We start from the raw sequence: 24,058 nt of genomic DNA, 5'->3' as shown, positions 1-24,058 counted from the left end.
CATAATCAGATTGTCATTTTACTCCGAAACAGCTAAACCAAGCACGAGGTCTGGATACCAACTTAGAAGGAATGCAGAGAAGCCAGACGATCACAAAGAAGCCTATAATGGATTCTTGAGAACTAATATTTACTCCATAACAAGCACAAATGCAACATAGTAATGCAACGAAGCTCTTTACCTCAACGGTTTCATAACCAGCTTTCTCACTGCATCCAAAACAAGTTGCGTCTTCCTACTAAGCATCGCCACTTCTTCTCAGGTTGGGCAGTGCCTCCCGACCACCCTGGAAAACTCTCGAACCGTAAGAGCTTCCTGAGGAAGGTCTGTTGAGACAGTGTGCTCGCTCGGTCACTGCAAGCTACAATGACTCGTGAGTTGTTCAAAACAGTGCCACGCAATGCAAGTACAAGATCGACCGGATGCAGTGCGTACCATCCCGCATTACCAAACGTACCAAGAGCATCAAGATCTGGATTCACACCCATGTCGTTCTCAAAAAATGTCTTCAGTAACGATTCAGGTTAAATATGATCGTAGGAACCTGAGCGAAAGTGTAGTCAACACAGAGCAGCCATGTGGTAGGTTCAACCATTAATTCTGTGGAATAAAAACCTGTTTTCTGCCAGGCATGTTTCTGGTTCTTGGTTTGTAGCAGCAGAGGCAGTGGTAGTTGCCATGACAGCACAATTATTCATAAATCGATCGAAGAGATTAATGAGGAAATTGGACAAGGCAGACAAAGACTTTGTATATTGTCTTTCAGAAAATAAGATTATGAAGTTTATAAAACATTAAGAGAGAAATACAGTTTTAATTAGTCCTGTAAGTTAGGGATTACAATTTTGATCCTATAAAAGTCTCAATTTGATCCTATAATTTTTAAAAATTATATTTTTAGGTCTTTCTCATTAATATGACTGAAAAACTCCATATCATCAACCATGTTATTACTTAAATTTTAGAATTTTCGGAGAATTTGATAAGATAGCATTCCAACATTCTTTTTTGTGAAATGACTTAACAAAAAAAATTACAACTTAAAACAACTTGTCATATCATCAAGTGGTATTTTTTTTTTTTATCAAATTATTTCCCAAAAAAAAAAAAAAATCTTAGACTATATTGAATATACAAGACTTGGCGCGAAGCCATGTCATGTTCTAAAATTTAAAAATTATTTGGTTTCATCTGCGTCGTATTATGTCTATATCATTATATTGATATCCATGCATCATATAGAGATTTATTACCCAGAAGAGTCATTTAGCACTATAGTATATATCCAAGATACGAGTGAATACTTAGAGGTAATCTTGAAATTTAGCCAGATTAGCCTTATAATATCCACAGCCGCCTTGCCGATCTTGATGGTTCCTGCCCGCAATTGCTCCCACCGTTCCGACGCCTTTGTTCGTGTAGAGTGTAGACTAGTACATACTAGATACTTGAAATTCATATTATTTTATATTCAAAGTCTTACTCAATGACGCCATCGGCGTGCTTCTGTCTGAGTATGCCAAATTGAGGTTTGACGTGTCGAAAAGCAAAAGCAGAGTGTACCCTCATATCAAACGTGGCTTCATTCTGTCCACCACCGCATCACATTAAATCCTTACACAACCCCCTCACCCCTGTCCCCTGTGCATGTGAACGTCCAATTCATCTACAGTCACAAATACACGTACAGAAACAACAATGAGTTCTCTTGGTCCGTGGCACGGCGGCAGGAGGGGCGGCTGGGATACTGCTCCTTTCTTTACTTCCCCTTTCTCCTCTGAAGCATCGGATCCTTGGGACTACGGCGGCGCCATGACCAGCTGGCTGCGAGGCGGAGACCGGAGTGAAGACGCCACCGCCTTGGCCCATGCCAACGTCGATTGGCGTGAAACCGACAGGGCCCACATCTTCCGAGTTGATCTTCCTGGTCAATCCTCATCATCTTTTATATATATATAATAACAAGAGTCTCTTATTAATTAAGACAGATGATAAAACAGAAAATTACATCATTATATTAACCAACATATATAATAATAATGAAGAGGAAAGAAAAAGAGGTAATAGTAATAGGGTGTGTAGTAGGAATATGTGGGTTGTTCTGCGAGGGTTTCTTGGTGGTGCGATCAATCCTAGCAAAGCTGAGCGGTTTGTTTGGTGGCTGCAGGGGTGAGGAGGGAAGACCTGAAGGTGCAGGTGGAGGACAACAATGTGCTGCAGATAATCGGTGAAAGGATGGTGGAGAAAGAGGAAGAAGAGGAGAACTGGCACAGGTTGTAGCGCCGCCGAGGGAGCTTCTTGCGGCGGTTCAGGCTGCCGGAAAACGCTAGTGTTGATGACATAAAGTGCGGGTTGGAGCATGGAGTGCTGACGGTGGAGGTGCCCAAGAGGGAGGTGCAGGAGCAACCTAGGAATGTTAGATACGTTGATGTTGCCTGAATTCATCAGTCGTCGTTTCCCCTTCTTCTCCTTCTTCGTTTGTTTTCTTTCCTACCTCTTTTTGGGTTTTGTGTAATGTCGATGTATAATTTGGGATCGGTATGACCAGGAATATATATGCTTAAATATTATTATATTTATTTTATTTAAATAAAATATGTGTCTGATTTCTTTATATTAAATATTAAATGTAATAACAGGTAGCCAACAATATTGCAATTTTAAATTCCCGATTTAGGGTTTGGCGCTTTTTCATTTACGAATTAATTTTTGTTATTAAGTTCTATAATTTTAATATTTTTTTGATTAATTCAGTTGAAACATTACATATACCTTGAATGTGGTTCAATTTGTATTTTAGCACTATAAATTAAGTTCTAGGGTTAAAAATATTAATTTTTGTTACATAAATATAGCAATTTAATTAGTTACACGCAATTTATATATAGTTTTAGATTAAATTGGTCGGAAATTGATTAAAATTATTAAAATTTTAGTATTTATAGGATTAAATTCAAAAAATTAATTCATGAACTAAAAATACTACTCCGAATAAGTTAAAAGCATCATAGAACATAGATTAAATTTTTTTAATTGAGTTAAAGCACTAAATGAATTATACATTGTAGTTTTCTATTACAGAGGTTTCTGACGTGTCAAAAATTTTATTTCAGGGTTGAACTAAATTAAGCGGATGTTTAATAATGAATTAATTATAAAATAAATATAGTTTAAGCCAAAGATTAAATTAAATTAACACTAAAACAAAGTGGGATTTTGAGCGAATTTTGAAACGATTTCGTTTTACTTTAGAACGATTTCAAAAACGAAAAACTTATTTAGATTGAATTTGGGGACGAATTTAGAACGAACAAATTTCCATTCTTGCAGTTGACGTTATAAAATATTAGGAACGATTTACGGCACATTATTCATTTCAAATTGTTCTAAACACTGATGTAGTCCAAAAATCTTCAACTTAACAATTGGAATGGTTGGAGACGGTCTTTTGGAACAGTTATTTATGTTTTTTAGGTGAAATTTGGAATATTATTTGTAATACTTGTGATTTAATTTTGAAACTGTTTTTTTTTTTCCTTAATTGAAATCCATGTAGGAACGATCTTTGGAGCAAATTTTTGCAATGGGTTGTTGAATTTAAAACACATTTGTATAACTGTGTTAATAATAGAATTATGAACAGTTTATATAATTTGGAACACACATTAGATATTGATTAGTAATTCTATTTGGAACAGTTATATATTAATTTGGAACAGTGCATCTAGTGTAGGAACACTTTTTTTAGGCTGTCTTTGGAATGGATTTTTATTAAATTTGTCTATTTTTTTACCATTATTAAATCCGTTCCTAAGTTTTGATTTTTGTAATTTTTTATAAATTATTAATATATTTAATAAAATAAATTTATAGTTAATTTAATAAAATTTGAATTAATTTTATCTATAAATTTAATTAAATGAATAAATATATAATAATAGAATGTAATAAACATTATGAAATAATTAATAATTAAAAAAATTTATATTAATATAAAAAACTACCTAATTACAAAAATAAAAAAAATGTAAAACTTAATCTAAATGGCCCTCGTCAGCATCGTCTTGATGAGAGGCTAACGGATTTGTCGGAGACCGTGTTGCAGTGGATGAAGAGGCCCTCATCTCTTGCATCATGTCGGTCATCATCATCTCGAGACAGTCGATGCGGTCCTCCATGACTGGATTTGGCGGTTGCGATGGCGGTAGCGTAGCGATTGTGATGTGAATATGCGGCTGGAGACGTAGGCCTCAAAACCAAAGTCGAATACTCGACCCTTGTTCTTGCCCCTGACAACAGCCAGCCACATTTGTTGCTCCGTCATCGCCATCGAAACCTCGAACTCGGCGGGGGCATCGAGGTCGTCAGTCGTGGGTTATGGCTGACGATCCTTCAGCATATTATAAACGGCACAACAATTGTTATTGGACAACATTAATATGAAAATGGGACTATGGACGAAATTGATGAGGAATTACCAGTGATCGATAAGAAATTATGTTAGAGATCATCAAGAGAAGCAGCAAAACATAATATCGATAGTGCAAGTTCAAACTTAAGTTTCAAAATTATAGAAATATAACTTTCAAACTTAATTTTGTAAATTAGAGAGAGAACAAGAAAGATTGAAAAAGATAATGAGATTAAATGGAAAGAGATGAACACATATTGAAAAAATTTGAATGGTCTTAGGAACAGGCATAGGACCACATAAGTAGCCGTTAATTCCTAATTCAAGAACGGCCTTTGTCACGGTTTTTGGAACGTTTTGCCAACCGTTGAAATGGTGAAGATCATTTGGAACGGGCACAGTAACATATAGCAAATAATTCTAAGGAACCGTTCCAATTTGTACCTCATTTAGGAATACATTTCCCCAATATCATCCCATTATTTTTATCAATAATTTTAAAATCAGTATGTAATAAAAATACACTAAAATATATGAAAATATAAAAATAAAACTGGAACCACCCAGATATTATATTCCAGCTATGTTCCTTATTTCTACACGCTATTGCAGATTAGTCCAAATAATTATTATTTAAAAAAAAAGAAAATCAAATAAATAAATAAAAAACAAAAGGTAATGAATTCGGATAATATAATATAAAGATTTAAAAGAGAGGCCAATAAGCCACTTCCAAACCGTTGCAACAGATACATTTCAGTTCCCAAATCATGCTGCTCCTCCCGCCTCTCTCCCCGCCACTATTTCGCGCCGCCAATTTCACCCCTGTCCGCCAATTGCGGCCGATTATTCTTCCCGGCCGTCTGCTAGCCACGCCGGCTGCGGCGTCTGATAAAGTGGATGCCTTCACGGAGTATTCTGGGTACCTCTTCGAGCTAAGTTCATCGGAAGCCGAATCCTTGACTGAATACAATATATCTAAAATCGCCGCTATATATCAGAAGAAGCCTCTGATTCTTCTCCGTCGGCTGTTCCAAATAGCCAACACACTTGGCAAGTGGTTCGCCCGCCGCTACTACGACAGCGTCACAGAACGCGCCGATTTGATGTTTGAGGTCAGAGTTGTGAGTGTGTGTAGTTCGTAGATGGACGGTCCATTTTATATTCCTGCTTGTGACTGACTAATTATACTTCTGCCTGCGTAATCAAACTGGATTACGCTTTTTAAAAGTACAGTAGCCAATTCGGCATTGCTGTGCGGTAGACCCGATTTTGGAACTAGTGGTTTGAATTCCTCTGAATGTGTGGGAATACCTCGACAGAAGTTGATGGTTGATTGTTGTTGTTGTATTTGTTCGTAGTAATTGTTAGTTGTTAGCTTGTTTATGATAGAACTGGGATATGCAAATAGAACTGTTAGGTAAAATTTGCATTGTAAGTCTTGTGCGATAAATGCATTTTTGGTCCTAAAAAATAGCCACTAATGCGATTTTAGTACTAAAACAATTTAAGATTGCAATTTTGGTCCTCAAACTTTAATTTTTTTTAGCACTTTTGATCCTTCCATTAATTTTTTCGTTAACTTTAACAGAAATTTCATTTAAAATGAAAAAAACACACCACAAAATGGGAGGAAAATAGCAATTATTTTCGCGTTAAATGAAATTTTCGTTAAGTTTAACGGAAAAGTTAACAGAATGACCAAAAGTGCCAAAAAAAGTTAAAGTTCGAGGACCAAAGTTGCAACCTTAAATTATTTGAGGACCAAAATCGCATTAGTGACTATATTTGAGGAGAAAAAAATGCATTTATCCCTGAGTCTTGTTCTAAGTGTTAAGGTTGAGGTTTTGTAACTTCACAATATGATGTCAATAGTTTGAATTTCACATGATGCATGTGTCTTTATCTAACTATAAAGTGAGTTTGTTGTTTTATTTCTAATTTGATAGTTATTGAAAAATGTGTTGATCTATTGATCGAGATCTCAATGCAATGATGTATTATTGCTTCTATAGAAACAATTGAATTACACACTTACACATATATAAATGATTGAAAATTACTCTCATTTTCCGTATGTAATATGCACTTAACGAGTTGGAGTCGTACTTTTAAGTGAAACATTTAATCATGAATTTTCTATAATACTCGAAAAGTAATTCTCTATTTTAACAAATATTCGTAAAATTAATTATGGTATTAATTGAGTAATCTAAACAACATAAAATTTATTCTATAAAAGTATTTTGAAAATGTTAATTATTTTTCAATAGTTATGTTTAATTTGTCTCATATTATAGGTTATGATTACACTCTTGAAGTCTATTTGTTTGATAAAACATAAATGCATACACTTATTCATCTTTGGACTGTGACCAATTTTTACATTTTGTTTTCTCCTTTGGATTGTAGGTTAGAGCTGCTGAGTTGAGGGAGATATTAGTACAACTTGGTCCGGTATATCTCCATGCCTTAAGTCATTATGGATTCCTTTATCACATGCACAATATCAGTTAGGGCATTTTTATTGACTTTTTTTTTAAAAAAATAATTATGCTCTTTTTGCTGTTCTTCCTTTTTCTTTGCTTTTTTTTTTTTTTGCTTTTTTTTTTGCTTTAGCAAGCTTTGTTACTGCAAGGAATAATATTATGTGCATGCCTTCCCTGTTCTATTAGGATGATGGGATTAAAGGGATCACGTCATATTTGATAAGTTACTTCAAGATATACAAACTTGTGTTTGGTTTAATGGATTGACTAGTCTGATAACATATGCAGTATCTCATTCTTGTGTTTGATTAGATTGACTGGACAGGATAACATTCAGAAAGACCACGAAGAGTGACTTGTTTTAATTATATCCAACTCATGCCCTTCTACATGTGAATGCTTTATGTAAGAATACATATCACCTCAAGAGATGTTTATGCTTTCTTAGTTAACTCATTTCACAAAAGCGAAAAATAAAAAATTTCTATATTTCATATTTTTTCATGTTTCAAATTTTATTTAATTTCTATTCAGGAACAAAGAATGATTTGTATAGTTCATTTGTTCATTGTCTTTAATTTATTATTTAATTTTGTTGGCTTGTCTACGAGATAGTATGGTTGTCCTTTCATTTTATGGACGTTAAAAGAAGATGTTCAATACAAGCTTCCTTAATTCTGCATATTGATTAGATTTGTTGGTTTATACATTTAGTTTATATTAAGATACATATTCTTCTCTGTTTGGTCGGGGGGGGGGGGGGGCTGGCTTTTTCTATTCTAAACTTGTTTCCCTTGACCCTCAGCTCTAATTAGGGAGGACAATTATGACACTATGCAACAGAGATCGATGTCACCTTTAACTATTAAAGCACATGTTTGCATCTATTTTAAGAGATTTCATTTGAATGACTAATGTTTTTTTTTTTTTTGTCTGTAGGCTTATATTAAGATAGCTCAGGCTATTTCGTCTCGCCCTGTAAGTTCTGCATGCTTTAAATAGATTATATTATTTTTATTATCCTATTTGAACTATAAGCCAAAATGTTGAACAACATTGTCATTTTTCCATTTGTTAGAAGTACAGACTTCTAAAGATTTCTGTAAAATGGATATTTGTGAAACTCATGAAAGCTATGGAATATGTTTGAAACGGATTCATGAGAGTTTAGCTGTTGTGGAATCTGGAAGAGCCTGGAAATGGATCTATTTGGTATTGAACCCAACAGGTAGATATATTTTGTAGACACACACTGAACAACTAGACAGACTATTGTCCAATGCACTTTTCTTACCTTGCCTCCTCCAATAGTTTATAGTAGGATAACTCCGCAAGACAGCCATCCAAAAATACAATTTTAACTTTGGTTGTCTTCCATAAAAAGGCACAATATAAAATGCAGTGTATGCATTTACACGTTAAAATCTCATAATTTTGAGGAAAGGAGGTGACTGTAATAATCTCTCTTATCCTTATATCTTAATATAAGTCATGATTAACGCTGTGTAGCTAGTTTCCATGTGATATGCTTCTTTACGTAACGATTCTAAGTTACAAATAGTTTGATTGACTTTGACAATACACGCAGAAAAAAAGTTGCCTGATATAATTAGCAGATCCCATAACCTTTTCATTTTGTTATGTTTGCTGGTGGTTTGACAATGCAAATGCTTGAAGTCTAAACCTTGTTCAATGAAAAAGGTTTCGAAAGGACATTTAATTAAGGAAGCTTATAGAGACAAAGACAGAGATGCTAAACATGACTGTTTAAAAGCTGACTGTGCCAGCCGGTCTAACCGGGAACCAGAGTACGGTCTGGTTTTACTTTCATAACCGCAAACAAAAAAATCGGTGCCAACCGGTCAGCCCGGTTGACTCGGTTCATACCTAAAAATATTGCTTTAGATTTGAGAGTGAACATTGACATTAACATGCATCTATTGCCTTGTTGGTAGTCAATGGCCTTTTTCGACGTCTCTTTTCTCACAGGATTTGATACCACCTTCATATTTGGATGAGCTCTCAGTCCTGCAAGATCGAATTGCACCATTTTCCACAGAAGTTGCCTTTGATATAATAGAACAAGAACTTGGATTACCAATAGATGAACTTTTCTCTGAAATCTCTCCTGAGCCGGTGGCAGCAGCATCACTTGGACAGGTATGTATTGCATTTATATTGCATGTAATTGGAGTGGATCATTATAATTAAATATCAGAAGATCAAAAGCTAATTGCAGTTAACTTACGTTTTCAAAAATCATTTTGATATATGGAAAAGGTTTACCAAGCTAGGCTTCGCTACAGTGGGAAGGTTGTTGCTGTAAAAGTGCAGAGGCCTGGTGTTAGAGCTGCAATCTCGTTAGACATACTAATCTTGCGTTACCTGGCAGGGGTGATAAGGAGGGCAAGAAAATTTAACACTGACCTTCAGGTAGTATGGGAAATGAATTTCTGTTTTCGAGCTTTTTTCTTTTTTAAACATTTATATATATTTATTTATTTTTAAGTATCTTTATATACTTAAATATATAGTCAATATTATATCAAGTTTGTATTCAAAATTCACCATATATTAAAATTACTAATCAATATCTCATATTTTAATTTTGGATAATAATAAAATATTGTATTTATATTTATATTACTTAATATCTATCTAAAAATAAACTTAATCAACAATTTAGTTAGTTTTGATAATTCTTTTTGTAAATAATTAATATAATGCACATGAATTTTATTGTTATATTTCAATATCAATTATTAATTTATTGTACTTTTGTTCTGACAATTAACTTATAATTTTTTATATTTATTTGTGAGTTTATATTTGTACCAAGATACATAATATATAATATTTCTATTTTAGTGCTTGTAAACTTATAAACTTAGGTTGAAATTTTGGTTATCCCTATGAATAAATCTAAAGATAATAATAGCAATGATGGTTGAACAATTTTATTTATTTTCAATGATATTGCGTTATACATGTCTATAATGAGATCAATTACTGCTTGGTTTAAAAATACTTGTTTTAATGTTTGTATATCTGAAATATATGAAAATTTTTAAATTGCCATCATCATATTTTTAAAATGTATTTTTGTGACCATTCTCATTTTATTTTAGTAAATAACTTATGTTTACCTATTTTATTAAAATTAATATATTATATAATTCAAGTAAAAAAAACTTTATATGGACAAATATACTTTCGAAATGGCATACTATAAGTATAATTGATTTTTTATAATTTATTATTATTTTTTATTTAGTAAAATTGTGCAAAATAATGTGGAATTATTTATATAATTTGATGTATATTTTTTATACTTTTACTAATTATGCGATTACTAAGCTAATATTAGAAATATAATAAAGATAGTATGAAGTCATATATTCTTAACATTAGATTAAATTATTGTAGCATATGTTTTTTTAACACTTTCGATAATTAATATAATATTATTATTTATAATAATATATTTTTATTAAAAAAGTAAAAATTTAAAAATAAAAAATAAGCAACAAGCTCGAGCTCGAGCCCATTTATGCCAAGCTCATTAAGCTCGAGCTCAAAATAAAATTCTGAGGCGCTCAACTCGTTTACGCACCTAGTTGACTCTATTCCTTCTGTTTATGTGGCATTTTATTGTCGATACTTGAAAGCTGAAGTCACATTTTGAAATTTTATACTTTTATGTAGGGTCTTCAAATGTTCTTGCTGTTAGTTCTTGTTTCTTTCTTCTTCCTAAATACAACTGATACATGATTGTCAATTTGCAGGCAGTTGTTGACGAGTGGGCATCAAGCCTTTTCCGGGTATAACTCTTTCAAGACTTTCTTGATTCTCACTTCCAAAAGGGAAAGTAAACTTGCTTTTCTAGGGCCCATGCAGGCTGGCTAGAATTCCATGTCATTTACATTGTCTCTGAGCCTATCTAGTCAATCAACTATATAAATTCATTTGACAAATTTCCCCCTCTTTGGAAAGATATATTATCAGGGGAAGTTTGTTTTTTTGTGCCAAGCAAAGAACCATGTTAATAACAGTTATGGATACCAGTGTCCTTAACTGAAAATCTTGATAAAATTATAAATAATGTTGTTTTTGCTTTGTCTTGATTCATTTACTACAATTGTTTCTTTGACAAGTACCAGAAATATTATTCGATCATATGATGGTTTTTGTGGCAGAGCATATGGAGTAGTTCTGCTTGAAATGATTTTTCCTTTTTCTTGGTATACATTGCATGAGGAATATTCTTAGTGCTTCATATTGAATACAGGTAATCCAATTGAATGCAGGAGATGGACTACAAGAGAGAAGCAGATAATGGAGTTAAATTTAGGTAAGCCATCTCTGTGCCACTTTATCCAGCATGCTCTATATTAACTTTTGGTGATGCGCTATTGAAAAAATAATCTGACTTGTAATGAAGTTTAGACTGGTAAAATATAATCTGACTTGTAATGAGGGGCATAGTTCTTGCACAGCATAGCACACAAAGTTCTATATACTAATGAATGTTTCACATTTATTTACTCAACATATCAATGGAAGGATATATAATAGTTCAGCATGACCCTTCATGTGTACTTTTCTTGAGTTTTGTTATTGAAACATTTTCTCTAATTATGCTTCAACTGTTCTCAAAAATGAGAAAATTGATTTCCAAGCCCATTCTCTGACTGTTGATATCCAATCAGACAGTTATATGGCAGTATTCAAGATGTTGTGGTTCCTGAAATGTATGTTGACCAAACAACTTGCAAGGTTCTCACCATGCAATGGGTTGAGGTAATTTTTTGTGCTAAATGTATCTTTTTTCTAGTACAGTTGGGACCTACAAACAAACAACTATGTCAAACTTAAGGCTACTAAATGTGCTTGTAGCTTAGATTATTGCATGTATTCGAAATCATATTACAGAAGTTTATTGGACCCTGATTTGTCTTTAAAGACTTTCACAAAGGAGGTTTTTCATTCTACCTCCAGGGGCTCTCACGGATATTCTTCAAATCAATGTTGTGGCTCTAGCATTATATAAGTTTATGAGACGTTTTCTCTGAGAAATACTGATCACTTGCTGTAGCAGCGGATCTCTTCTTTCAGTTAGTTAATGGCATCTGAAACAGAATAGTAGCTTATGGAATTAAGACAAACCAGATCGACTTTCTTTTTAAAGGGATGGAATCATTTTCAATTGAGATATAGAAGTAATATCTAAAACACCTAAAGGATTTTTTAACAGCGATACCGTAGTGGTTACATGGATTGTTAAAAAGCCACCTTGTGGGTTGAGCTATATAATATTTTTAAGTAATGAATTAAGAAAGTAGGTCAATATTTGCCTGTAAGAAGTAACAAGTTTAGTCATATGGTATTGTTCTTTGATGAAACACTAATGTTCAGATGGAACAGTATTTTTGGCTCATATTAAATTGCTGCAGGGTCAAAAGCTGGCGGAAGTGAAGGATCTTTACATGATCGAGGTCTATTCCTGAAACTATTTGCACTATGCTATTTAGCCAAACCAAGTTCCACCTAATAAGTTGCTCAAATAACGGACCAACAGGTGGGAGTTTATTGTTCGTTCAATCAACTTCTGGAGTTTGGATTCTATCACGCTGATCCACATCCTGGAAACCTGCTTCGCACATATGATGCGAAACTAGCATACTTAGGTACTTTTTCAATAATATATTTACTTGATTAGACATGTGAACATGATTTGCAACTTGAAATTGCATCCAGTATCCTATTAATTTCAGAAAATATATGTAAACCGTGTCCTTCTAAGGTCAATCTGAGTAACCTCTAGCTCTCTTTACATTTTTATCACTTCTTTCAAGGGATTCCAACAAGACAACCCAGTCCATCTGCTCTCTTTACATTTTTATCACGCAACTCTTGTGTTCATCCAGCAGTTATATAGTATTATGGACCACTTGACACATCCTAGAGTTTCCTTCTTCTCATTGGTTGTTATTTGGGCTGAGGAAATCTTGCAAGATCATTAACTGTTGCATGGGTTTTTAACACATTAAACAGATCTGGTTGAGATATTACCAACTTACCTTTGTCATGTTACCAAAATTCAGTGCTTAATTTACATCAGCCTAACTTGAATTTACCACTCACTCTTGCAGAACTCTCCACCACCAAATTTTTCTTTTTTAAAAAAAAAAAAGAAGAAAAAGAAAAATAGAGAAGGAAATCACCATTTTAGTACCATATACACCAAACTCCCTACCTGGGTGCTGGATTGTCGCCCCCCCTATTCAAATCGGTAAACCTTGTGATAATGTACAAGTGTCAACAGTGATTATATATTCATTTTTGTTAATAGCTGGAAATGTGTGAAAGTGGAAGCAATCGGTAGTGAATTTTGTTGCCAACTGCACATGTTATTATTGCAGCACAAAACCAAATACTAAATTTTGTGGTTTAGATCCAGACTTCTTATGGCAGACTTCTGTTCTTCGATGATGGCTGTGTATGGTTCTCTATCAGTCGTTTGAAGCAATTTAATTTTCCATCTTTTGTTACTTGCCAAGTGAAAATGTTTGGGTCTTGGTAGGAGTAAGGAAGAAGGCGTGTTGAGGTTAAGCAGGAAGATTTGCAAAAATGAGACCCATTTTCCTTTGATAATACTCATGAAAATCTATCTGCTTCTGCTAGTGAGCCACTTAGTCCTGCAGTTTCATATAAGATATGTTCTAAATCTAGTTTTCATCTGATAAGATACCTTTTTATGCAATTGAAGTTAACATGGATTACTTGCAACCAATAATGAAGAGAATCATAGCTGTTTATCTGTAGTTTACTTGAAAGTCTAATCACTGAAAATAATGTTTATCAATGGAAACCTTGAATTTTAAGGAGCATAGCACAAATGGCTATTATCTTAGAAAAACATGGTCCTGATTGCTTTCCTTCAGTTTGTGAGGCTGTCTTATTTGTTCTAAATTCTGGCATTCGAATTCCATCATTGTTCATCCATTTCTGAAGAATATATTTTAAATTCCCAGACTTTGGCATGATGGGTGAATTCAAGCAAGAACTACGTGATGGCTTCATTGAAGCTTGTCTCCATCTTGTAAATCGCGATTATGATGCACTTGCAAAAGACTTTGTAACCCTTGGGTAGCCTGACTATCATGCTCTTTGTCCTACTACTGTGCTTGAAATTGAACATTGAACATATGTTGAAGACTCTGAAACTTCATGCAACAGGCTTCTTCCTCCAACAGCTGACAAAGATGCTGTTACAAAGGCATTAACAGGTCTCGTCTCACTCTAGATTCATCTTTGTTATTTCTCTAGCACCACAGTGATCCCTTAACCTCAGTCTTTGAACTTAGGCATGTTCGTCCTCAATTTTCAACAGCTATTGTTTTTGTTTCTAATATGAAATAGCTTGTAGGTGTTTTTCGGAATGCGGTTTCCAAAGGGGTACGCAACATAAGCTTTGGAGATCTTCTTGGAAATTTGGGAACCACCATGTACTAGTTTTCTGACACCTTCACAATCTATTGCATATCCATTTAAATTTTTTAGGTGGGATCCAATGTGTATGAACTGAAGCAGGATTGGGCCAGCTTAGCATATGAGGGCTTGAGCTCATTTAGAATCCAAACGTGCTTTCATGATTGTTTTAGCAAATTGCTTGTTTGGATAACTGATAGAATAAGACCTTGTTCTTGTATATAATCAATCTCTATACCTTCTACTCCCTTGAAAAAACTCTCAACAAAGTTGACCCTATTCACCTGGTTTACAAATATTTTGAGGTAAAACCTTATTTAATATTGTTTGTTTGTGGCCATGAATTTTCAAACTTTGCCTTGATTCCCTTAATGAATGAACCTAAAATTTTCCTTCTTTTTGCTTTGGGCTTGTCTTTGCTCACTTATATGAATGACATTATACAGGTTGTAGATAATATAGTAATTACAACAAGAAAAGCCTTAGATGAATTTTGTCTCAATCCAGAACCTAATGTATCCATCTCTCCTTGGAGAATTGTGTAGAGTCAAGACATGGACATGATCAACAAGTGATTTTAAATTGAATGTTAATATATATATATATATATACATTCATATTAGATTTACATGTTTAATGTATCTTGCATCTATCGTTAGATTTAGTTAATAGTGCAAGATGAAAAAGATCTAGTTAACAGTACAAGCTGAAAAAGTAAAAGCAGTTAAAAAAATGATATTCATGTGTATCTGTAATATGATTTGGTAAAGTTTCATGATTTCTTCTTTCCTAATATAACATATGACATTCTTTTAAGAAAATACTTGCACGCAGCTTATTTAATGTGCTAATCTATATGAAGTACTACAGACTGTGTTTGTTGATCTCCTTATAGTTTTCTTCATTTTAGCTTGTTGATCTCCTTATATGGTTGTGCACATAATCACACTCACAGGGGCTTATACTTGCACCTTTTGGGCTTTAAATTATTTTCTTCTTGCACTGGAAGTATATTCTGATTTATGATGGGAGTAAATTGTCCTTTCTTGTGCCTGCAGGTACAAGTTCAAATTTAGAATTCCTTCTTATTTTTCTCTTGTCATTAGAAGGTGAATCCGTGTTCTTGTTATAGGTTATTATATGTTATGTACATACGAGTTTTTTCAGATTAAGTTGGTTTAATCAAGTTACTGTGGATTTTATATTTAACACTTCAAGATCAATTTTCTGGACCATCCAGTCTAGCTGTTCTGGAGGGAATTGCTATCAGCTTCAACCCAGATTACAAAGTTCTGGGAAATACATATCCTTGGATTGCGCGGAAGGTGCTTACTGACAGTTCACCTAAGTTACGATCGTCTTTGCAAGCGCTGCTCTATAAGGTACACCATCCCCTTAAAGGATAATTTGTTGTTTTTTCACACATTACCACCGGTTGCACGAGTTAATATAATCAAGGATACTGATTTCAAGTTTTTAAACTAGGATGGAGTATTCAGGATGGATAGATTAGAGTCTCTCTTAACAGAGGTGAGATAGCTTGTGTCGACAAATATATTAACCATATTTCTCTTGTATGTCGTTCTGTTTAAGTTTAATTACCTTGGGTTTTATTGATCTGCAACCTCTATTTGTTTATGCATGTGATAAACTTCCCTGACCCTGTGCCATTTGTTTCATACTTCATGAGTTTGAATATATATAGTCAGCGGGGCACATGATCTGTCCTTGTCTGAAACAGCAATTATTCTCAATAATTCAGGTTAAGACGAATTGGCTCTTTCAAAACCGGATGCTCCTTTAAACGGAAAACTATCGTCATTGGCTGCCTTTACTGAACAAAGTGGAGATCTGGATATTTAAGATGATTATTAAGTTCATTCACCATATCACTTGGATCCTTCAGCTTCATGTAGAATGACAATTTAACATTTCTGAATACCTAAGTCAGTTTAACCTAATTGTTGTTTTAAATGAAAGTGATATATCTCAGACTATCACATCATGTCCTACATTTCAGGTGTTCATCAGATTTGAACATCTGGCCTGATATAAGAGAGTGCACTCTCTAATTTCCACTCCTATTTAACACTGACAATACAGATTATTTGTTTTTTCAAAGCAATAGTTCTGCTTTTCTGGACAACTTTTGCTCCACTGTTCTGATGGTATACCAGATAATGCAATAGTTCCAAAAGGATTTTCAATTCAATTAGCATACATCTGATTCTATATTTCTCTTGAGACAGTCATTACGTGCCAGGACAGAGAGAGCATTTGTGAGAAAGCAGATAGATGATGATTCTAAGATGGTTATCAAACAAATTCTGTCCTTTGCTTTGAATGAGAAGGTAATTTAGCTTGTATCTCATCATTGGGTAGCATAATTGAGAAACTTGATTAAATAATATTCTCAAATATATTCAAATTTGTGCAGGGTGCATTTGTGAGGGAAGTACTTCTTGACGAATTAGCAAAGGTAAGATTTTGGACTTCCTTTTAATTGCTTGTGGGAATTAGTGGAATGTATTCTCATACTATGAGTTTAGAATTAGTGCTTGTGGCGACCTCTTCTTATCTTTCTGCCGACACTGGAAAGAAACAGGGCAAAAAACAACTTGAGAAGAACGGTAGCCTGATTAATAGTTACAGAAGTTAAATCACCTGCATGCCCGTAAGCTCGTTTAGATTACATTAACTTCAGTAAAAAAATGGGGAAACTAAATTCTATTTATTTGCTGAGAATACCAGGCCTCAAATCCACACGCCTATGTGCATTGGTTCAGTAATATGACCTTTAATGTTGTTGCTTCAAAACCCAGACCCACTTGTACTCGACCCACGTTGTTTTTGGCATATCAGTAGTTCTGGGTGCTAAGTCAATCCAAATATTTTCTCTTTGCATTTTCAATGCAATTTTTTCTCCTTGTTTTTTCCATCATTCTTAGATTCCAATCTATTGTATTCTGGACTGAATTTTACTTCATCCTAAAAGAAATAAAAGAAAAGGAATGGAGTTTCTGGTTTTCCTTAGTATTTTGTTTGAATCTGGTGAATTTGGTACTTAGTAGAATAGGTTGTTGCCATAGATATGTTAGTTGACAAGTTAAATCCCATGGCTGCTGCTGTTGTCATTGCATATGATGTTCAAAATATAATCCATTTTAAGAACTAATTTACGGTATCAGCTTTACATGAAGGCTTTATGCTAAATCAAACAAAGACATATTCAAGACATTGCACTATTTATGATGTTCAATGGGGTGTTTCCTTGTCAACCTTAGAGATGGTCAGGACACAGAAATGACATAAGCAACTAATTAGGGATGATCCCTCAGCTTGAAGAGGTTATTACATAGAGGATATGATTTTTAAATTTTGCATTTTAGCTGTCAACTTGGTGGTTAACAATTCCCATTAAATTTTCTGGAATCATGTTTGAGTACTCTATTTCTTGTGTTGCTGTTGGTACTTATTGTTTGCTTCTGCAAGTTATCATAGGGTTTGGATGCCCTAGGAGTAGCAACCTTGGATTCAGTAACATCTGCGATGACTGCAAACTTACCCTTCAGACCAAATTCTATTTCTTCAATGACTGATGAAGATATCACCAATCTGAGAACACTACGACGCCTCATGCTATTAATTTCAGGGCTTCAACAGACTGAAACTTCTGCGATGGTAAGAGATTTTTATTAAGGATAATTGTTGTATCCATCATTAAAGGGCTAGTCACTGTCTCTATGCTCAGTTTGTTACCCTGATCTTATTGCATGGCTATCTTGGTTGTATTGGGTGTCACTTTTGAGTTGAACATCTTAAGGTAGCATGCTTTAAAGCTTGCTTTTATCTTTTTGAGTTCTTGAACCAAGCCAGGTGATTGCTGCATATTACATTTCTTCTTCTTCTCCTTTTTTTGCTTCCGAGTGAGCTGAATGATTTATTTTACATCATGTGTTGATAAGCTATATGGGTTTATTAGTAATGAGTCTCACACAGTTCATTTCATGTATCAATATATCAATCAATCACCAATAAGAAAGGTGTACCAGATAAAAACCAGTATATTATACCCTTTCAATCAACAATTGACCGTATCAGATTAGACATTCACTGTTGGATATATGCTTCTTTGTGATTAAGCTATTTACTTTTCAGGCTAAATTGAGTTTTAAAATACTCGAACATTTGAAATGTTACACTTCAGACCACAGTTATTTTGTTATGGACAAAGCAGTGCATTAAATCTTGCTGGAAACCTTGGTTGTTTGTATCCTACTGGGACTTTTTATTGCAAGATCAGCATTTATAAAGCTATAACTTGTCAGCCATTTTTTTGACGTCAAGATTTTCCTGATTGCAGTCTTGTAGCTGGCATATTTTTGTTATTTCTATTTTATTAATTTAATGGGATTGGGCATGGGGGCTGGGTGTGGCACAGTGGGGTTGCCCACATGTATTTATGTTGAGCTTACCTGCAACTTGCTCAGTGAATGGGATGGTACATCGGCATTTACACTCTTTTTGTTCCCTTCGTAGTGTAGAGATAACAGTTGTGCTCAAGTTTCCTAATTTAGGATATAGTACAATATATGAAAAAGAAATCATTTATGGTAAATGTTGGGCAATTGTTAAGTTCCTTCTTGCAGGAAGTCAAAGGAGTTGGCTCATATGACACTCAGAAATCATTCCCAAATGAAGCAGCATTCCTCCCTTATGGATTAGTATCTGGTCAAGAAATGCTACCACTTCTATCTGCAATTGCTGAGGTAAGAACCAAACATCTGGATCCCCAGTATACTGGATAAAGAAGCATGTATTGGTACTTGTACTAATCTATTGTTGACATCACAATTTGATTGGATATTACCAAGTTTATGATGTATGGAGCCGCCATTCATTGGCATGGTATAACACCCTGTCCTATCCTATCTGCACTGCTTAAGCACAAAGAAGAATCTTAGCAGTAAAAGATCCATCTATTTTTTGACATCTGACAAAATTAATCCTTTGCTTTATAACCTTTGGTGACTCCACAATTGCTGTATCCCTCACCCTCTACCCGGTTAAGCTGTGACCGAATCTAAGCTCATGATGTTTTAACCATACTGATGTAATTTGATGTGTATGTTTTTCAGCTCCCACCGGATTCACAGCAACAGTTATTAAGATTGCCCGCAGACCTGGCTGGAAAATTAGTTTCTCGTGTTGCCGCCAGGACAATAAGACGGGCTTTCCTATAAAAAGATCTTCATGCTTCAATTCTTGGGTCACAATACCAGGATGAGTCGTTACAGAAGATCCATACAAGCCCAACTTCGTTTACTACATACAGGTTAAAAATGGTTGCTATTTATAGTAACTGCAGATACCTTTACATGGAAATAGAGACATTGTAGTCCCCTTCCTAAAAATAGAGCACTCATGAAACTTCCAACTGAGAAGCTTGCAACAAGCTTAAATTGGCAGCTCACCTTCAGTCCCTTATACACAACCTCAAAACGGAAGGGAAAGGAATCCAAATGCAAGAAGAATAGTTTACAAATGATACATGTGGATTAGGTCAATTGTCATAAACCCTCTCTTGTCGATGTTTTTAAATCCCCACTGACACTGTTTGAGATTGCAGCAGCTCTCTGCTTTCATAAGTTGGTCCATCAATTTAGTTATCGCCTTTGTTCAATTCATCATCATTATGAGCACAGTAGATTATTGATTTGTCATTCTGAAATCAAATTTCTATTAAATAAGTTGTTTTTTTATGAGAAATTTCGGAATCATGTCCAAATATTCATCGCCAAATTCTTCATTCTGGACAGAGAAGAAGCCACATTTGCAACTTGCCTATGATTATATGGTCACAGGAGTATTTCAAGCGTTAGCTTTCAGGTTTGTTTAATTAGTTTAAGCTCAAAATTCAAGGACAATTCGACTTAAATCGTCCATGGACAAATAAATTACACTAGTTATGTGAAAAGACAACCAATCATAAATGAGGCAGCTCACAAATAATATGATCAGCTGGATTATTAGTGTGCTTAAAGAAAGTGCGAGAATCGCAACCTTTGCCCTCATGCCTTTCTACCCTCACAAGTCCTGGATGTTATTCAATTATAGCAAAATGTATGTTTGTAAATAGGATTGAAAACACTCTCAGGCTACGTGTCTTCCTGTCAAATTTTTAGGAATAAAAACAGCAAAACACAAAACCACAGAGTTCACAGAACCCCGATCACTTGCCTCTAAATAAGTGTACAGATGCGAAATATAAATTGCTGACAACATTCACAATGCTACAGATATCTAGAAGCAACCATACATGAGATTCAACGGGCTCTCCCTTTTTGAGAATAAGCTTTACTTTTCCACTAATTTACGGCAAGTCACCGAGCAAAACTTTCCATTTACATACTATTAGTGAGTAGTACATTAACTCATCAATTTGACAAAGGATCCAATCAGCACCCATAATATAGCGCACAATACTCCAAGTAAAGAAATACATATAAAACCAGTTCTAGATTTGCCTGAATGTCTTGAAGTTGCAGAGGCATTACCTGCAGCAACATTCATGTTTCTGGCATTTATTCTTATTCTACTGAAGCTAGACATTCGTTCAAAAGCCCTATTAACCAAAGCACTTTCGGAAGCTGAAGCAGGAGTTGTTGGTATAGACTCCACAAAGGACCAGAGAGCAGAGGAGAACCATGAGTCTGTACCATCATCCTGTTTGGCACTTCCATTTTGATTTGCTCCGGCAGGATAATTAACAAATCCATGATTTGGATTTGGATTTTGATGTAAACCACCTAAATATGCAAAAACCCACTAACATTAGTAACAGTTTAATGTTAATTCACAAGATGAGCTCTTGAAGTTGGCTCAAACTCCCCCATATCCGTTTGGGCACAAGAGTTTTCACCATCTTGATGATGACATGGCTTCTCATACCATCCATCTGACAAGAGCTCTATGAGATTAGTAAAAGAAGAAAAGAAATGGGTGCGAGTCATCAGAAATTCAATATAATCATGGGTACATTTGTAGCAGCTCAAAAATGACATCATCAAAGTTTCCATTTTCAGTACCTGATGATGATGAAGTAATGAACCCCTGATTTGCTTCTGCAGCAGTTAAAGCACTGCAACTTTGGTCATCTGCCCACAGCTGATAGTTGATTCCATCTGAGTGGTTAAACTGTTGCTGCAGCAGGTGAGTGGCTGTATCATCCTCAAGATGGTTCAGGTACAAGCTTGAGACTGGGTTTATAACTCCATTGTCAAAATTATTCATGTATGGTTGAGAAATCTGCCCAGAGTCAACAGGCCCCGCCTCACAAAGGAACGAAGATGCATCTTGATACAGATCAAGCTCATTTAAAGCATCAAATCCATCGAATTGCAGCCTCTCTAAATCATTTGACGGTTTATCAGGATTTTGTGTGGTAGGATCTGGACCAATTAGATCATTCATTTCAAGAAAATCTTCAAGGAAATCCTCTTCAGTGTCAAGAGGGTCTTGTACATTAATGATTGGAGCAGAAGAGACCTCAGGTGCTTCGCATAACTGTAACTGAGTGGTGTCTGATTTTGTAAGATCAAAACTAATTGGTAAACTGGGTTGCTGACTAAATGGTTGGCCCACTGGTAAAGACATGTCCCTAGAAGGATGGTTAACTAGGGTACTGCGAGTTTCCTCCTCACCAGAGAAGGAATCCAGAGCATAGCCATGATCAACTGGTGGTTGAATAGGTGTGGGCTCATCCAAAATTCGGCTCATGATCTCCTCAAGATCATCCAGTGAGGACAGAGGTTGACAATTAACAGATTTAGTAACATTGGTAGGTACAATTTCAGTAGCCGGCTTTCCCAGGTTCTCCTGCTCACTTATGCACTGAACTCCAAGTTCATCATCAGCCCAGTCCTCCTCCCTGAATGGGGCACCATATTGCTCACCATTTTTTGGACCAGGTCCACTCTTTTTGTAGACCTTATACAGTGCATAGTATTCCTTGGCAGTGTGACATCTTTTCAGCTCCTCTTCATCCATCGTATATTCATGCATCACCCAGTCTGTGCGCTCTCCGCTAGGTGCTCGACCTCTATAGAAGACCAGGGTCTTCTTTATCCCAACAGGACGAGAACCACATGAGATAACACGGTCCTTCCCTGTTGCTTTCCAATATCCATGCCTCGTCGCGCGGTTGGACCTTGCTCCATTTGGGTATTTCCTATCTCTAGGGCTAAAGAAGAACCATTGTCTGTCACCAGTTTTCAGTTTTGACATCCCTACATTTCAGATATGCGAAAAGTCAGTATATTATGCCATAAAAAATAGAAAGAAAACACACAAGTTTCAATAACACTTATCTAGCGGGAAGAATCAGAAAAACAACCAAAGCCTCAGATACGAGGATAATGTTAAAAAACCCAAAACCACAGCAGCCGGGTCCTTTGCAATCAACACTTGCAAGCCATTGCCAAAATATGTAGGCAAACTACCACCAGCATGCAATTCTAATGCGAAACTGAATGTAAATGCACAGGAGGAACATAAACATAAATCTTTATGCGAATCAGCTCATCTTTTTCTACTAATCCAAGTTCCAGTTTGTTATTTCCTAAAACCCAATTGAACCAAATGTTTGCCACAAGATATATGTTATCGAGCAATTCGATTCAGCAGAAAAATGCAACGACTAAATTAATCAAAAATAAGAATAGTCCTCGTGAAAAAGCAGGGAAACCTATGGCGTTGACTTCAACTAAACCAGCACCCAACAAATCAAATACAGATCTATAACACACCAAGTAAACTGAACTAATACACACATAAACAACCCGTAAAAGAACCCACAAAAACATCGATCAAACCAAAAAGTAGAACAAATCATCAACCCAAACGTCAAGAAAAAATGCAACCCAGAAGACACCATGCATAAAAACTTAGCGACCAAACACACCGGGTAATTAAAAACAATCAGAACATTAAAAAGAACAGCGGTTTTCAATAAGTAAAAGTAAAAGCAAACCCACCAGGCAACTCCTCGGGATCCCACTTGTAAACATCGGTCTCAGCGATTACATCGAGATGGAGGCGTTTACAGCAGATCTTCCGCTTCAGATAGTAAAGCACGAGCTCCTCATCAGTGGGATGGAACCTGAACCCGGGAGGAAACGCCTTCCCACCCCCGAAACAATCCGAATCCACCTTCATCTCTTGACCAACAACAATCAATGGATAACCAAATAAATAATAGGAAAAAGGGTTGGCAATATGGATTGGATTTCTCAGTGTGGGTGGGTGAAAATGAAAAACCTAGTGAATGAGAAAGAGCAGAGAATCAAAGCGGATATTTGGTCAAGCAAATACATCGAATAAACAAAGGTTATTGGAAACTTCTTGGAAATAAATGGAAACGAGCGATTTTGTTTAGGTGTGAGTGAAGTGCACTAAGCTTATAGTGGGGGAGCCTTTGACTTTGTACATGTTGACTGAGGTGGGAGTTTTGCTTTGTCATTATTTATTGGGTTAAATACACTTTGCATCCCTAAATTATGTATTTTTCTCATTTATAACTCTAAAGTATTAAAGGTAAAAAAACATCCCTAATAAAATAATTTAGCATTGATAAGATAAAAATGCCACTCTCACTTAACCCTATCCT

General features: G+C 35.1%; 2 protein-coding genes and 1 pseudogene across 3 annotated transcripts; 2 read left to right on the top strand and 1 right to left on the bottom strand.

The window, feature by feature from the left end:
* LOC105158917 lies at nucleotides 1,611-2,573 on the top strand (annotated as a pseudogene).
* Nucleotides 5,132-20,079, top strand: LOC105158916 (uncharacterized aarF domain-containing protein kinase At1g71810, chloroplastic). Of its 2 annotated transcripts, none has more exons than XR_002286724.1 (21): nucleotides 5,132-5,526; nucleotides 6,824-6,868; nucleotides 7,840-7,878; nucleotides 8,890-9,060; nucleotides 9,181-9,333; nucleotides 10,686-10,721; nucleotides 11,208-11,251; nucleotides 11,610-11,700; nucleotides 12,354-12,395; nucleotides 12,479-12,587; nucleotides 13,935-14,049; nucleotides 14,140-14,189; nucleotides 14,330-14,408; nucleotides 15,450-15,500; nucleotides 15,632-15,773; nucleotides 15,877-15,921; nucleotides 16,641-16,742; nucleotides 16,829-16,870; nucleotides 17,893-18,072; nucleotides 19,028-19,160; nucleotides 19,530-20,079. XR_002286724.1 is itself a non-coding variant. In XM_011075830.2 (21 exons), exons 1-21 carry the CDS (start codon nucleotides 5,182-5,184, stop codon nucleotides 19,632-19,634), a joined length of 2,106 nt encoding a protein of 701 aa, XP_011074132.1. In that variant the 5' UTR covers nucleotides 5,132-5,181; the 3' UTR covers nucleotides 19,635-20,079. The 2 variants fall into 2 exon arrangements, 1 of the variants encoding a protein (XP_011074132.1); XM_011075830.2 differs by having other exon boundaries at nucleotides 19,041-19,160.
* On the bottom strand, nucleotides 20,591-23,773 carry LOC105158915 (NAC domain-containing protein 17-like). The gene is made up of 3 exons (XM_011075829.2): nucleotides 23,427-23,773; nucleotides 21,480-22,679; nucleotides 20,591-21,200 (listed from the first exon to the last, which is right to left on the bottom strand). Exons 1-3 carry the CDS (start codon nucleotides 23,605-23,607, stop codon nucleotides 20,821-20,823), a joined length of 1,761 nt encoding a protein of 586 aa, XP_011074131.1. The 5' UTR covers nucleotides 23,608-23,773; the 3' UTR covers nucleotides 20,591-20,820.

Source organism: Sesamum indicum, linkage group LG3, assembly GCF_000512975.1.
Source record: "Sesamum indicum cultivar Zhongzhi No. 13 linkage group LG3, S_indicum_v1.0, whole genome shotgun sequence".
In the NCBI taxonomy this organism is placed as follows: domain Eukaryota; kingdom Viridiplantae; phylum Streptophyta; class Magnoliopsida; order Lamiales; family Pedaliaceae; genus Sesamum; species Sesamum indicum.
The sequence above is the reverse complement of the archived record's forward strand: the minus strand, read 5'-3'. Positions and strand labels throughout refer to the sequence as shown.